General features: G+C 45.5%; 1 protein-coding gene across 1 annotated transcript in view; it reads left to right on the forward strand.

The window, feature by feature from the left end:
* Positions 1 to 14,594, forward strand: part of GRID2 (glutamate ionotropic receptor delta type subunit 2) — a 1,421,890-nt gene that overhangs the window by 950,289 nt on the left and 457,007 nt on the right. Inside the window, exon 7 of the mRNA XM_084855634.1 lies at positions 7,944 to 8,105. Coding sequence (XP_084711760.1) covers positions 7,944 to 8,105 — 162 coding nt within the window. The remainder of the gene's footprint in view (positions 1 to 7,943; positions 8,106 to 14,594) is intronic.

Here is a 14,594-nt window from a genome sequence, read left to right on the forward strand (position 1 = left end):
TGAGATTTGAACTCATGGCATTACTCTCCTCCCGTGTATTCGGATGGTCTGCCCCAAGAGACTGATGGAATCCGATGGATTTCTGAATATTCTTGGGGACTTCCCAGTGGAGAAAGTTGGTGATCCAGCTGAGGCCCTAGCCTCACTGCGGAACAGTGAGATGTGGAGGGCCATTGACTCAATTGCAACTGAGTGCCTTCTCTGATACTGTGGAACCTGTTCTGCTCCCTGATAAACTGGGGAGCTATGGGCAATGAAACAGGCTGGATGTCGGTTACAGCACAAATGGCTCAAGTCTCGAAGTGAAGATGACCAAGCACACTCTAGAGCACATAATTGTGCCTATTGAGTGGCAGTGTGGGCAGCAAAGAAGGTTTACTTTGCTGCCTGCATTGTGTCCTCAAGTAGCCGTCCAGCGGCACTCTTTCAGGTGATCCAGGGGCTGTTAACACTAGGGATTTATGAACTGTGTAAATCCATTCCATCTGTGTTTTGCTGATTGTCAGGTGCCTTTCATTCCATCATCCACCCACAGACAGATAGGGATTTTTTTTTGTCATGCGGAAAAATACAGAAATATTTACATAATTTACCCCAGTATGTAACATTTCCCCTTCATGGACCACTGCCTTGTTGTGGTGAAGGGGCGTGTGTAACTCAATGAAGCCATAAGCTAGGCCATGCAGGGCCACCCAAGACGGACAGGTCATGGCAGAGAGTTCTGACAAAATGTGGTCCACGGGAGAAGGAAATGGCAACCCACTCCAGTATTCTTGCCAAGAAAACCCCATGGAACATATCACAAGGCTAAAAGATATGATGCCAGAAGATGAGCCCCTCAGGTCGGAAGGTGTCCAATATACTACTGGGGAAGAGCAGAGGGTATTTCCAAGTAGCGCCAGAAAGAGTGAAGCGGCTGGGCCAAAGCTGAAAGGACACTCAGCTGTGGATGTGTCTGGTGGTGAAAAGAAAATCTGATGCTGTAAAGAACAATATTGTTTAGGAACCTGGAATGTCAGATCAATGAATCAAGGTAAGCTGGAGGTGGTCAAACATGATGGCAAGATTGAAAATCAACATCTTGGGAATCAGCGAACTAAAATGGACAGGCATGGGCGAATTTAATTCAGGTGACCATCATATCTACTATTGTGGGCAAGAATCCCTTAGAAGAAATGGAGTAGCACTCATAGTCAACAAAAGGGTGGGAAAAGCAGTACTGGGGTACAATCTTAAAAACAATAGAATGATCTCAGTACGAATCCAAGGCAAACCATTCAACATCACAGTAATTCAGGTCTATGCCCCAACCACTGATGCCAAAGAAGCTGAGGTTGATCGGTTCTATGAAGACCTACAACACCTTCTAGAACTAACACCAAACAAAGATGTCCTCTTCATCATAGGGGATTGGAATGCAAAAGTAGGAAGTCAAGAAATCACTGGGATAACAGGCAGGCATGGCCTTGGTGTACAAAATGAAGCAGGACAAAAGCTAATAGAGTTTTGCCAAGAGAACACGCTGATCATAGCAAACACTCTTTTCCAACAGCACAACAGGCAACTCTACATATGGACATCACCAGATGGTCAATATCGAAATCATATTGATTATGTCCTTTGCAGCCAAAGATGGAGAAGCTCTATACAGTCAGTAAAAACAAGACCTGGAGCTGACTGTGGCTCAGATCATGAGCTTCTTGTTGCAAAATTTTAGCTTAAATTGAAGAACGTAGGGAAAACCACTAAACCATTCAGGTATGACCTAAATCATATCCCTTATGAATGTACAGTGGAGGTGACGAATAGATTTCAGGGATTAGACCTGATAGACAGAGGGCCTGAGGAACTATGGACAGAGGTCCGTGACATTGTTCAGGAGGCAGCAATGAAATCCATCCCAAAGAAAAAGAAATGGAAGAAAGCCAAGTGGCTGTCTGATGAGGCTTTACAAGTAGCTGAGGAAAGAAGGGAAGCGAAAAGCAAAGGAGAAAGGGGAAGATATATCCAACTGAATGTAGAGTTCCAGAGAATAGCAAGGAGAGACAAGAAGGCCTTCTTAAATGAACAATGCAAAGAAATCGAGGAAAACAACAGAATGGGAAAGACTAGAGATCTCTTCAAGAAAATTGGAGATCTCAAGGGAAAGTTTTGTGCAAAGACAGGCATGATAAAGGACAAAGAAGGCAGGGACCTAACAGAAGCAGATGAGATTAAGAAGAGGTGGCAAGAATACACAGAAGAACTATACAGGAAAGATCTGAATGTCCCTGATAGCCATGATAGTGCGGTCACTGAACTTGAGCCGGACATCTTAGAGAGTGAAGTCAAGTGGGCCTTAGGAAGCATTAGTAACAACAAAGCTAGCGGAGATGACAGTATTCCAGCTGAGCTATTTAAAATCCTAAAAGATGATGCTGTTAAAGTGCTGCATTCAATATGCCAACAAATCTGGAACACTCAACAGTGGCCACAAGACTGGAAAAGGTCAGTTTACATTCCAATTCCAAAGAAGGGCAACGCCAAAGAGTGTTCAAACTACCGCACCATTGCGCTCATTTCACATGCCAGCAAGGTGATGCTCAAAATCCTACAAGCTAGGCTTCAGCAGAATGCGAACCGAGAACTACCAGAAGTACAAGCTGGGTTTTGAAGAGGCAGAGGAACTAGAGAACAAATCGCCAACGTTCGCTGGATCATGGAGAAAGCAAGAGAATTCCAGAAAAATGTCTATTTCTGCTTCATTGACTACGCTAAAGCCTTTGATTGTGTGGATCACAACAAACTGTGGCAAATTCTTAAAGAGATGGGAGTACCAGACCACCTTATCTGTCTCCTGAGAAACCTGTACAAGGGTGGGTCAAGAAGCAACAGTAAGAACCAGACATGGAACAACCGAGTGGTTCAAAATTGAGAAAGGAGTACGACAAGGCTGCATATTGTCACCCTGCTTATTTAACTTATATGCAGAGTACATCATGAGAAACGCCGGGTTGGATGAATCACAGGTCGGAATTAAGATTGCCGGGAGAATTATCAACAACCTCCGATATGCAGACGATACCACCCTAATGGCAGAAAGTGAAGAGGATCTAAAGAGCCTCTTGTTGAGGGTGAAAGAGGAGAGTGCAAAAGCTGGTTTGAAACTCAACAGTAAAAAAACGAAGATCATGGCATCTGGCCCCATCACTTCCTGGCATACAGAAGGGGAAGAAATGGAAGCAGTGACTAGGGATGGACGAAAGTCCCTTACCTGTTCTCGAAGCTTGCTTCGCGGTGGGGGGGAGGTGCTTCGGTTCTCCCCCTGAAGTTCAGGCAAGGGGGGGGAGGCGCCCCGCCTCGCCTGGCCGAAATTCAGGCCGGGGGGGAGGTGCCCCATTCCTCGCCAGTGAAATTCAGGCCACGTAGGAGCGCCCCGTCTACCCGGCCATGAAAGAAAAAGTAAAAACAAAACAAACACACACACACACACCCATGATAGGCTACGTAACGATTAACGTAGCCTATCATGGCTAGATTTCCAAAGTCAGCCATGATAGGCTATGTAAGTCGTCACGTAGCCTATCACGGGTGACTTTGAAAGAAAAAAAAAAGCACGTACGCAAATGGCAGCTCCCATGGGGACCACCATTTGCGTTCCTTATTTTGACACATCTAGTCTACGTAAAGATTTACGTAGACTACGGCGAAAATAAGGGCAACACAAATAGCGTGCCCTTATTTTCGCTGTCGTCTACGTAAATCTTTACGTAGACTAGACGTGCCAAAATAAGGAATGCAAATGGTGGCACCCATGGGCCGCCACCATTTGCGTATGCGCTTTTTTTTTTCAAAGTCACCTGTGATAGGCTACGTGACGATTTACGTAGCCTATCACAGCTGACTTTGGAAATCTAGCCGTGATAGGCTACGTAAATCGTTACGTAGCCTATCACGGGAGTGTGTGTGTTTTTTTAATTTACTTTTTTTTTTTGGAATGGCGGTGGCGGCAGCCGGTCAGGAGACCGGCCGCCGCCCCCGCCTCCGCCGAAACGCCGCCTAAACACCACCGGGACCCGACGCCGAGAGGGACATTCGGCCACAGTAAGTCCCATCCCAGGGGAAGCGGGGGGCCGGCGGAGAATTTCCCCACCAATTTCGGGGGGCCGAATGCATTGGCATTTGGCCTCCCGAAGATTCGTGGAGAAATTCTCCGCCATCCCTAGCAGTGAGAGATTTTACTTTCTTGGGCTCCAAGATCACTGCAGACAGTGACTGTAGCCATGAAATTAAAAGACGCTTGCTCCTTGGGAGGAAAGCTATGGCAAACCTAGACAGCATAGTAAGAAGCAGAGACATCACCTTGCCGACAAAGGTCCATCTAATCAAAGCTATGTTTTTCCCAGTAGTCATGTATGGCTGTGACAGCTGGACTATAAAGGAAAGCTGAGTGCCGAAGAATTGATGCTTTCAAACTGTGGTGCTGGAGAAGATTCTTACGAGTCCCCTTGACTGCAAGGAGGTCAAATCAGTCAATCCTAAAGGAAATCAACCCTGAGTGCTCATTGGAAGGACAGATACTGAAGCTGAAGCTCCAATATTTTGGCCACCTAATGCGAAGTGAAAACTCTCTGGAAAATACCCTGATGCTGGGAAAGACTGAAGGCAAAAGGAGAAGGGGACGACAGAGGATGAGATGGCTAGATAGCATCACCGATGCAATGAATATGAACTTGAGCACACTCTGGGAGAGAGCACAGGACAGGAAGGCCTGGCGTGCTATGGTCCATGGGGTCACGAAGAGTCGGACACGACTGAACGACTGAACAACAACAACAACATGTAACATTTAGTGTATTGTCCCCTATTCCATTCTACGTTTCCACAGCAGAAACGTACATATTTTTCTACGGATTTATAAGCGTACATTTTGGGAAAGTAAAAAAATCATCCAAAAGTCCATGGACTCTGCAGGGCCTGAGGGGGTCGTTCTGCAGCGGATTCCACAGATTGGATTCTTAGAAATCTGAGCTCATTTTAATCCATCTCGAATTTCTCCAGCATCCCTAGTTAACACTCTCCCCAGTGAATGGGGCCCTGGTCCCCTCAAGGACCAGCTGTGACCTTTTTGCATCTCATTAACCCATTGGGGTGGGTTAGGGTATTTTAGAAAATGTTTTTATTGTAGAATTTTATTGTTTTAGACTGTTTTGTTGTATGCTTTGTACGTCGCCCAGAGTATCTGGGTGGCAAGCCAGATATAGGGTTGTTAGAGAATTCCGCCACGGATCCCAGGGGCCAAATTCACTGGAATTCAGCCCCTGGGATCCGTGGCGGAACGGAGCCCCCTGCCCCTCCACCCCGCAAAAGCCCCGTGAAACGGAGCCTACCTGGCTGTGGCTCCGGCTGCGGCTTCGGCTCCTGTGGTGGCCATTTGTGTCCCTGCTTTAGCCGTGATAGGCTATGTAAATATTTACATAGCCTATCACAGGCTACCATAGGGATGCAAATGGCGCCCCTACTCAGGACACCATTTGCATCTGCACCAGCCTGGCAGCGGCTGGAGGCCCCGCTGCGGGTTGGCCTGGCTGGCCGATCCGCAGCCTGGCCTCGGAGCAGAGCTGGCTGGGCAGGATTCCGGGGGGGAGGAATGGATCATGTCCCCCCCCATCGAGGATTCTGGGGGGAGGAACCGATTGCCTCACCCCACCTGCGGAACCTGGCGGAGCCAGGTAAGCGGAGTTTTGTACACCCCTAGCCAGATGGGCAATTAATAAATTTAATAATAAAATAAATAAATAAAAATAACATTTTGAGGAGAAAATTGCTTGTCTCCGCAGTGAACTTGATGCTATTGTGTTAGCACAGTTCCAGTCGAGGTGTCTGACACCGCCATCCGCTGATTTTGTTGGATCAGTTTCAGTTGTTGCAAGCTGATAACATGGACAAGGTGCCTGCAGCAATGTGACCGACCATGTGCCCTCTTGATTCTTGCCCTTCCTGGCTAATAAAAGCTAGCCAAGGGGGTATGACCGGGTGGGTTCAGGGTGTAGTGAATACTCCCCTTCGGGAAGGGGTGGTCCCTGCTGTCCTTTAGGAGGCAGTAGTGTGACCGCTCCTGATGAAGCCCACTCTGGATCTCTTTATTGAGAGTTGGATGGCGGGGTGCAACCTGTTACTTCTGCTCGATCTCTCATCAACTTTTGATACCATTGACTATGGTATCCTCCTGGATCAACTCTGTGGGATGGGTATCAGAGGCACTGTGTTACAGTGTTTCTGGTCCTACTGTGTTACTTGTGTTTCCGGTGCTGATTTCAGACAGTAACATTGGGTGACCATTCCTTGGCCCCTTGGCAGTGGAGCCTCAGGCTGCCATCTTGTCCCCAATGTTATTTAACATCCACATGAAGCCTCTGGGAATGGTCATTAGGGGATTTGGAGCCAATTACCATCAGTATGCTGATGACACACAGCTCTCTCTCCCTCTGACATTTGAATTAGGAGAGGCTGTGCAAGTCCTGGACCAGTGCCTAGACTCAGTAATGGGCTGGATGAGGGCCAATAGACTGCAACAATCCTAGCAAGTCAGAAGCCCTGTGGGTGAGTGGTTCCCGGGTCCAGGAGATAGGCTCATTGCCTGTTCTGTATGGGGTTGCACTCCCTCTGAAAGATCAGGTCCATAGTTTGGGGGTAATCCTAGACCCATCATTGTCTCTGGAAGCCCAAGTGTCCATGGCAGCTCAGAGTGCCTTTTACCAGCTTTGGCTGGTTTGTCAGCTACAGCCTCTCCTGGACAGGGATAGTTTGGCCCCAGTGGTACAGGCACTAGTAACCTCAAGATGGATTACGGAAATGTACACTCTATATGGGGATGCCCTTAAGGCTGCTCCAGAAGCTGGAACTAGTGCAGAACGCAGCAACTCGGCTGTTGTCAGGAGCTGCCCTTTGCCAGGATATAACTGCTTTGCTGAGGGAACTGCACTGGCTGCCTATTCACTACTGGGCCAGGTTTAAGGTTTTAGTACTTGTGTACTAAACAACTTGGGACCAGGATACCTGAGAGAGCTCCTTCTCCATTTCCAATCTGCCCAGTCACTGAGATCATTGGAGGGCTTGCTCCTGGTAGTTCCACATGAACCTGTAGCCCAACTGGAGTCCACCAGGAGAAGAGCCTTCAGGCTTCAGTATGGCAGCCCCCTTTCTTTGGAATTCCCTGCCTGAGGTCAGGCAGACACCAACCCTGCATTGTTTCTGGTGCCTCCTGAAAACAGCACTGTTCCAGGAGGCATTACTTAACTGACCAGTTACAGTTTTTATTGGCATTGTGTTTTTAAACAAGTGTAATTTTAATGTGGTGTTTTGATCTTTTTATTCTTTTACTGTTTTACTTCTTGTGTTCATCTCTCTGAAATCTATTCTAGATATGGAGTGGTAGATAGATATTGTGAATGAATGAATGAATGAATGAATGAATGAATGAATGAATGAATGAATGGCTATCAATGGCTACTAGTCCTGATGGCTATGTGCTACTTCCAGTACCACAGGCAGTAGCCTACATACACCAGTTTCTGGGGAACATGGGCAGGCGGGTGCTGGTGTGCTCATCTCCTGCTTGTGGGTTCCTGGTTGACAACTGGTTGGGCACTGTGTAGACAGAATGCTGGACTAGCTAGACCCTTGGTCTGATCCAACAGGGCTCATCTTATGTTCTTATAACAATCCTCAGATTAGGAAATAGGAGATTTCCCGTGGCAGCTAGGAAGCTGCCTAGGCTCACAAAATACAAACTGAATTAACTAGTAGTCGTATACAGAGAAAGAGAGAGAGAGAGAGAGAGAGAGATGTTGCATTTAAGTTAATGAAAGCCTGAGTGGTGACAGCTGAGACACCACTTATGAATTCTACCAGCAGCATGTGTGTGCTAGCTGCTTACAATCAATTTTTAATCTCTTTGACAGATTACCAACCTCTACATATACGATACTGTGCTCTTGCTTGCAAATGCTTTCCATAAGAAGCTGGAGGACCGAAAGTGGCACAGCATGGCTAGCCTGACGTGCATTAGGAAGAACTCGAAACCATGGCAAGGAGGAAGATCCATGTTGGATACAATCAAGAAGGTACTTCAGACCCTGCCCATCTTTTCTAATTCTTTGCCTTCAGGAGACTTTTTATGCTCCTCATTGTTGTAAACTGTCTCTCCCTCCCCCACCTCTGATAATGTTTGTAAAGAAATAGAAAGCTTCACTTAGAGCTCTTGACATGTCCCCTTTGAAGTGCTTTCAGTAAGTTCATTTTGTGTTTTTCTTCCCTAAACCATTGGCTAAAAAAAAATACCCTGTCATTTGTGGTCCTGTCCTGAGTTTTGTGGCATATCACAATCTGATTTTGGATTATGTGTGTTGGAGGTCAAAGGATGTCTATTTACATATATTGTTTTAATTTATTTATTTTATTATTTTATTACGTTTCTTTACAGCCCAATAGCCAAAGATCTCTGGGCAGTTTACAAAGAATAGAAACATTAAAAATACAGGATACAGAGATTAAAAACCATTTACATAAAACACACACAGAGAATATACACAAGAGAATATATATCTAAAACAACTTCAAATAAGTAATCTCAAGCAAACAACTATAAGACAATCCAGGATCGATTAAAACGTATCATATGCTGCCGAAAGCCTGGGAGAAGAGAGAGGTCTTAATCTGGTGCCAAAAAGATAACAATGTTTGTGCCAGGTGGGCCTCATCGGGGAAATCATTCCATAATTGAGGGGGGGGGGCACCACCAAGAAGGCCGTCTCCCTTGTTGCTGTCTTCTGAGTTTCCGAGTATACATGGTGTGCGAATCAAGAAACCATTCCAAGTCCTCCCCCACCTATATCAGTGATTCTGTTGTGGATTTACAAGACCATGTTTTTCAAAAAGTATTTACAATGACTGTGTGATAATAACCCGTAGATTTCCATAGTGTGCTGGCATTCCTTGCAACAGCTTTTTCAAGACCTACACTCTGCAGCACTCAACAGGAGAAATATTTGCCTGAGGGGAGTTTATTACCACATGAATAGCAGAAGCAGCTGGTCATCCACATCTACCATATGGTTGTGGAGTTGTTAGGCCTGCAGAGATTTGAAGCACAAACATTCTCATCTTCTTTTTGTAATTGGGAGTTGAGAGGTAGGACTTGCCAAGATCAAGTTACTCTGATGCTAGACATGCAAGATAACTGCACTTCATTCCTTCCATGTTAATCAATCTATGCTCTCCATCACAGATCCCAGCTCCACCAATAAACATGCACTGAAATGGTGGACAGGTATCCATCCTTTTTTCACTCTTCAACAATTCTGATCAGAAGAATATAAACAGTAACTTGTAACATGGTAATTAAATTTGTTGTGCATACCATCATATATCATAAATCATATGAAGCATCTGTCCACATTGAAAGGATTTTTTTTTTCTTTTACCATGTGTGTCAAATCATGTTAAATCATAGGGTCCTGTCTAGGATCCTAACACCACTACTGATGAATGGCTCTTGATGGGATAGACACATCCAGCTAATATTTGGCACAGCACTTTCTATCTAGAAACTACCACTAGAAAAGTCATACAAAACAATAAGTTTATGCCCTTCCAGTGCAACATGTCTCTCTCTCTCTCTCTCTCTCTCTCTCTCTCTCTCCTGTTTTTCATGGCTGAAGCCTTTACAAAGCTGCTCATAATATAACATCAATACAAGCATCATTTTTAAAAAAAATCCAATAAGTATTAAAATAATAAACACAATACGAAACCAGAATAAAAAATAAAAATAAAAATGGAGAGCCTAAGTATACCTATTATAACTTACCCAGGAACTGAATCAAAGGTTGCTGAGAAGGAAAAGTCTTCAACTACTGATAGAACACAAGTAAAGAGGGAGCTAATCTAAGCTCATAGGACAGAACGTTCCACATAAACATTACTTTATATATTTGATTATTCTCTCATTTACCCACAGCTGGTCCAGTTTTAGATGTCAGATGGTTCCATGCCAGTCTTAGACAGACACTTTTTTACTTTCATTGTGAAGAAACTTTTAGGGAGAAATGGAGATTTCTAGGTGCAAAGAGAATGATTCTTAAGACAAACTCCTTTTAGAATAAATGCTTCTTCAGAAGCACTGTTGAATACTAGTTCTCAACCTGGTCTCTAAAATAATGTTGCTTAGGTCATCTTCTTAAAACAATTGCATCAACTCAAGGAAATCAGGACTTCAAGATTTTCAGTTCTCAGGATGCCAAATCCTGGCAAATGATATTTATCTGTTTATCCAAAATATCTAGATACCAGCCTTTGTCCTGTTAGATTTCAGCACTGTCTCCCACAGCAGAAATGCTTCCCCAATATCTGTGCATTCATATGGTGTGGGAAAGGGATCTCCACGCCTGCTGATGTATGTGTGTAGAGCCACCCCACATGAGGAAGGACGCTGACCTAATTTCCACTGGGGGCACAGCTATGACATAGCAGCAGTGCTGTGCTTGCCTGCATAGCCTCATGAGGAGCGGCTCTACACACATACATCAGTAGGTGTGGCGAGCCCTTGTATGTCCTTTCAGTGCATTTGGGGCACATGTAATGCATAGGCATCACATTCTATAAAGAATTTAGTGATAGGTTACATAAGGAGGGTAAACATAACCTGCAAAATTATTTTATATTTTGGATAGATGGGTTTCCAAGGTTTCTAGTTTTAGAAAGGTTTCTGGTTCCTTTTACCATAGCGCACATATTTCAGAGTCAACATCAGGGCTGGATCCAGGTATAAGGGGACCCTTGGCAAAGTGCCTTCCAGTGAGCTCCCTCCTAGAGCAGTGGACCTTCCTGTGGGGGTTACCTGATGGCAGGGCTAGCAGCAGCAGGTAGCAGCAGTGATCCAATGGAGCCACCATTTTAACTTAGTTTCTCACAATGCCCCTGCATACCATTGTGGGAAATTAAATGGTGATCCCTAAATTAAAATGGTGGTTACCATTTAAATGTCCCACAGTGCTCCAGAATGGCACTATTACCCAGAGTTACTGGAGCTGTGTGCCGTGTGTTGAACAACCATGTGGTGAACAACTGAACTGCTGGGCAGCTGCATGGTGAAATACCTTCAGGTCCTGAACTGACTCAACCTGTGCAGGCTGGCTGTTTGATCCTCCTGGACAGGAGGAATGGACTGTTCCAGTTGAGTCTTGCATGAGCAACAAGGTCTTCCTGAGCTCTGGCATATTCCTGTGTCCTTCTGTCCTAATTTCTGGGTTGCTTCTTGATCCTGATTCCTGGTTTTTTCCTTTGGCTATGGCTTACTTTTCAGCCTGACTTCTCGCTTGTCCCACAGCTGTTGCAGCTGTGCCCATACCCATTGATCTGATGCAAAAACCGGCTTTAAATGGGGGTGTGGGTGCAGAGGAAGCATCAGTGGTAACTCCTACCAGGTGCTGGGGCCCCATGGTGGTGCTGGGTCTGGGGAATATCGCACTGAAAATAGACCTTGTAGAATCTACTATTCATTGTGGTATAGATCATGGCCTAAAGATTTCCTGTGGATGCACACCAGTCCTGGTATGCATTAGGGCTGTGCACAGACCCCCCCCCCCCACATTTCACTTTGGATGCTGCTTTGGACCTTTCTAAGTGGCCCTGCTTCACTTTGGACTGATTTGGACCCCATCCGCTTCAACTCGGATCCAAATCTGAAGCAAGAATCACTCGTTTGAGGCATTTTCCTATTGACTTGCATGGGAAAACACAAACAGCCATAACTTTTTCACTTTTCATGATAAATATATGAAATCTGGGAAACTCTCATCCCTGGGGAGCATCCCACCTACAAAATCTCAGACAGTTTGGCCCACTTGTTTTTGTGCTAGGTGCAGGTGAACTTTGATTTTTTTCAAGGAAGACTCACAAAGCAAGGAGCTATAACTTTCCCCAAGTGCATGGGAGTTAGGGAATGCACAGCCCCCCGGAGGGCATCCCAACAGCCAAATTTCAAACAGTTTGGCCCAGCATTTTCTGTGCTAGGCAAAGGTAAATTGTTCTGTTCTCGGAAACTCAAACCAAAGTTCATAAAGGGATCATCAAGTTCAGCGTTGAAGCGGTGAAGAAGTCACTATCCCTGAACTCTGCTGTAGGTTTCTTTGAAGTGCAAATAGTACTACTTTCCTATTCACAGTCAATAACCTCAGGGTCACTTTGGCTGAATCGCCTGGGAAAACACTGGCTGGTAGGCAGGAAGCAAACAAGGACAGCAACCCTGCCAGGTGGGCACATTGACTTGAACGAAGAGCAGCGGCAGTTGTCTGCTGGACTGACAGGCAGAAAGCAACACAGCAACCCTGCCAGGAGGGCACAGCAGCACCTTGCCCTCCTCTGCCCCTGCCAAGACCCCGAAGATGCCTCATATTGGCCTTGCTTGCTTGCTTTGCAACACACAGTGTAGTATTTATTATATTATTTAAATAATAGCTGTTAATGTGTGCAGTGCTTTGCCCACTGTTTTTGGACTGTGTGTAGTCATTTGACACACACTGTTTGCTTGTCGACACAGCACAAGCACATATACACACAAACACAGACACACAAGACCAAAAGAAAAGGAAACACTAAACTACAAGCAAAGGGGCGGCAGGGTGGGAGGGAATAACTATAATCCTAATAGAAGAGAAAGGGGTGTCATTTTTATGTGTGTGTTTGTTGTTGTTGTTGTTGTTTTTTAGGAAAAAGATCAAAAATGGGAAGGGAAGGGAAGGCATACAGGAATTGAGCAGTGCGGGTGGAGGGGAGCCAAGAATAAGGAAAGGAAAGTAATTCTCTCTCTCTCCAAATTCAAAGCAAGGGCAAACTAATGGTTGAGAGAGAATTTTCTGGATTTTTAAATGAACAAACAACAAGAATGAATGGTAAACCTATTACAGAAGGGTGGGGTGGGGAGACACTAACATAGCTGTCATAGCATGTACTTTCTTCTTTGCTTCGTTCCACCAAAGGAGAGCGGGAAGGGTTAATCTTCTTCCCGCTCTCCTTTGGCAGAATGCCAGCTGCTCCGTTGCCATGATTTCCTCTGCCAAGCCTGGCAGAGGCTGGCGCAGTTGCTCTCGGTGGCCACAGCAGAGGCAGGATAGGACTGCAGCTGAGAGACAAATGCCATGGAGCTTCCCTCTCGGCTCCCATCCCATCTTGCTGCCGCTGCCACCATCATAGTACATGATGGCAGCTTGTCAGGGCAGCAGGAGGCTGCTCAATTATCAGGCAGCTCGCGCACCCTAATGGATGGTCTTGCATGCACCCCACTTTGGAGACCACTGCTCCAGCTTCTAGTCCTCTCCTCTCCAGTAACACCACCTCTCTCACATGAGCAAATGGAGGCTGACTCACAGCATAGCTCACTCTCTCCTCCTCTTCTCTTCTCCCCTTCCTCCTTGTCTTCTGCCCCTCCCGGTAGCCGGATCTCTCTCAAATTGATACATTTGGCCACTCCACCTCCTCTCCCCTTCACCCCTCCCTTCTCCTCCTCCTCCTCCTCCTCCTCCTCTCCCCTTCGGCATGATCTTTCACAAGTTGACACATTTTAGAGACAGCCTGTCTGGTACGTGACTTACTTCAAAATGTGGTAAGCCATCCCTGCTGTGTTTGGGGACCATTCTGCTAAGTGAGGCCTTGATTTCTGCCCCATAGAACTCTCTGAATGCACCACTGTAAAGTATCTCCCTTTCTGGGCTTAGAGCATGATTCTAATGATTCAAAATGCATGGCCTATACTAGGCTAATGCTCCCCATATAGACTTGATAGTGACACTGGGGCACCAGTGAGTGATGGGGTTATGGTAGTATTTATGGATTCCAAGGGTTGTAGGTAGACGCTGAATGGGTATTTGTCCTATATAATCCAGGTGTTAAAGGTAGTCCAGGGAGTGGGTATTCATGGAGGCTGAGCCTGATACCTAATCTCCACCTACTTTAAATGCTTTTCATAGCTTATTTTTGATAATGTGTAGATGTGACATCAGTTCACTCCCATACGTGAAAATTTTGTACTTTGAAGGCCCCAGAGTTTATGAAATCCTTTGCTCTGTCAGCTTCACTAACATTTCCAGTTTGTTTCCAGCTATTTTCTGCCTTTTAAAAAGAGGGTAATTAATAAAACAAACAAGCACACTCCTCCTTTAACCTCACAGCAGTCACTCTCAGAGTAATGATTAATCTGTGAGGCAGCTCTCCCTGCAATGCGAAAAGAAATGGCCAGCCAGATGTGACGTGGAAGCAGCACAAAAAGGGCACAAGAAAATGAAAAAAAATCTCTCCTGTGTATTAAGGATGTCGTCACATCACTTCTGAATGATTCAAAAGGCGTGGAGATCTCAGAGCCTACAGCCTTGTGGCATTACGTATTAAATACGCTTTTAGGAAAGCAGCTTGAAACCTGCTAGAGATGCACAGCTTTATAATATGGATATGGACAGATACAAATGTAAGATGCATATCTAGCAAAGCTCCATGGTTTTTCTTTGCCATTCATTCATCCCTGACTTGTACCTGGTTTTTACTACAGTATGAAGAGGTGC

The sequence above is a fragment of the Heloderma suspectum genome, chromosome 5 (assembly GCF_057233095.1).
Source record: "Heloderma suspectum isolate Gila_16-S chromosome 5, 16-S_ref, whole genome shotgun sequence".
Lineage (NCBI taxonomy): Eukaryota > Metazoa > Chordata > Lepidosauria > Squamata > Helodermatidae > Heloderma > Heloderma suspectum.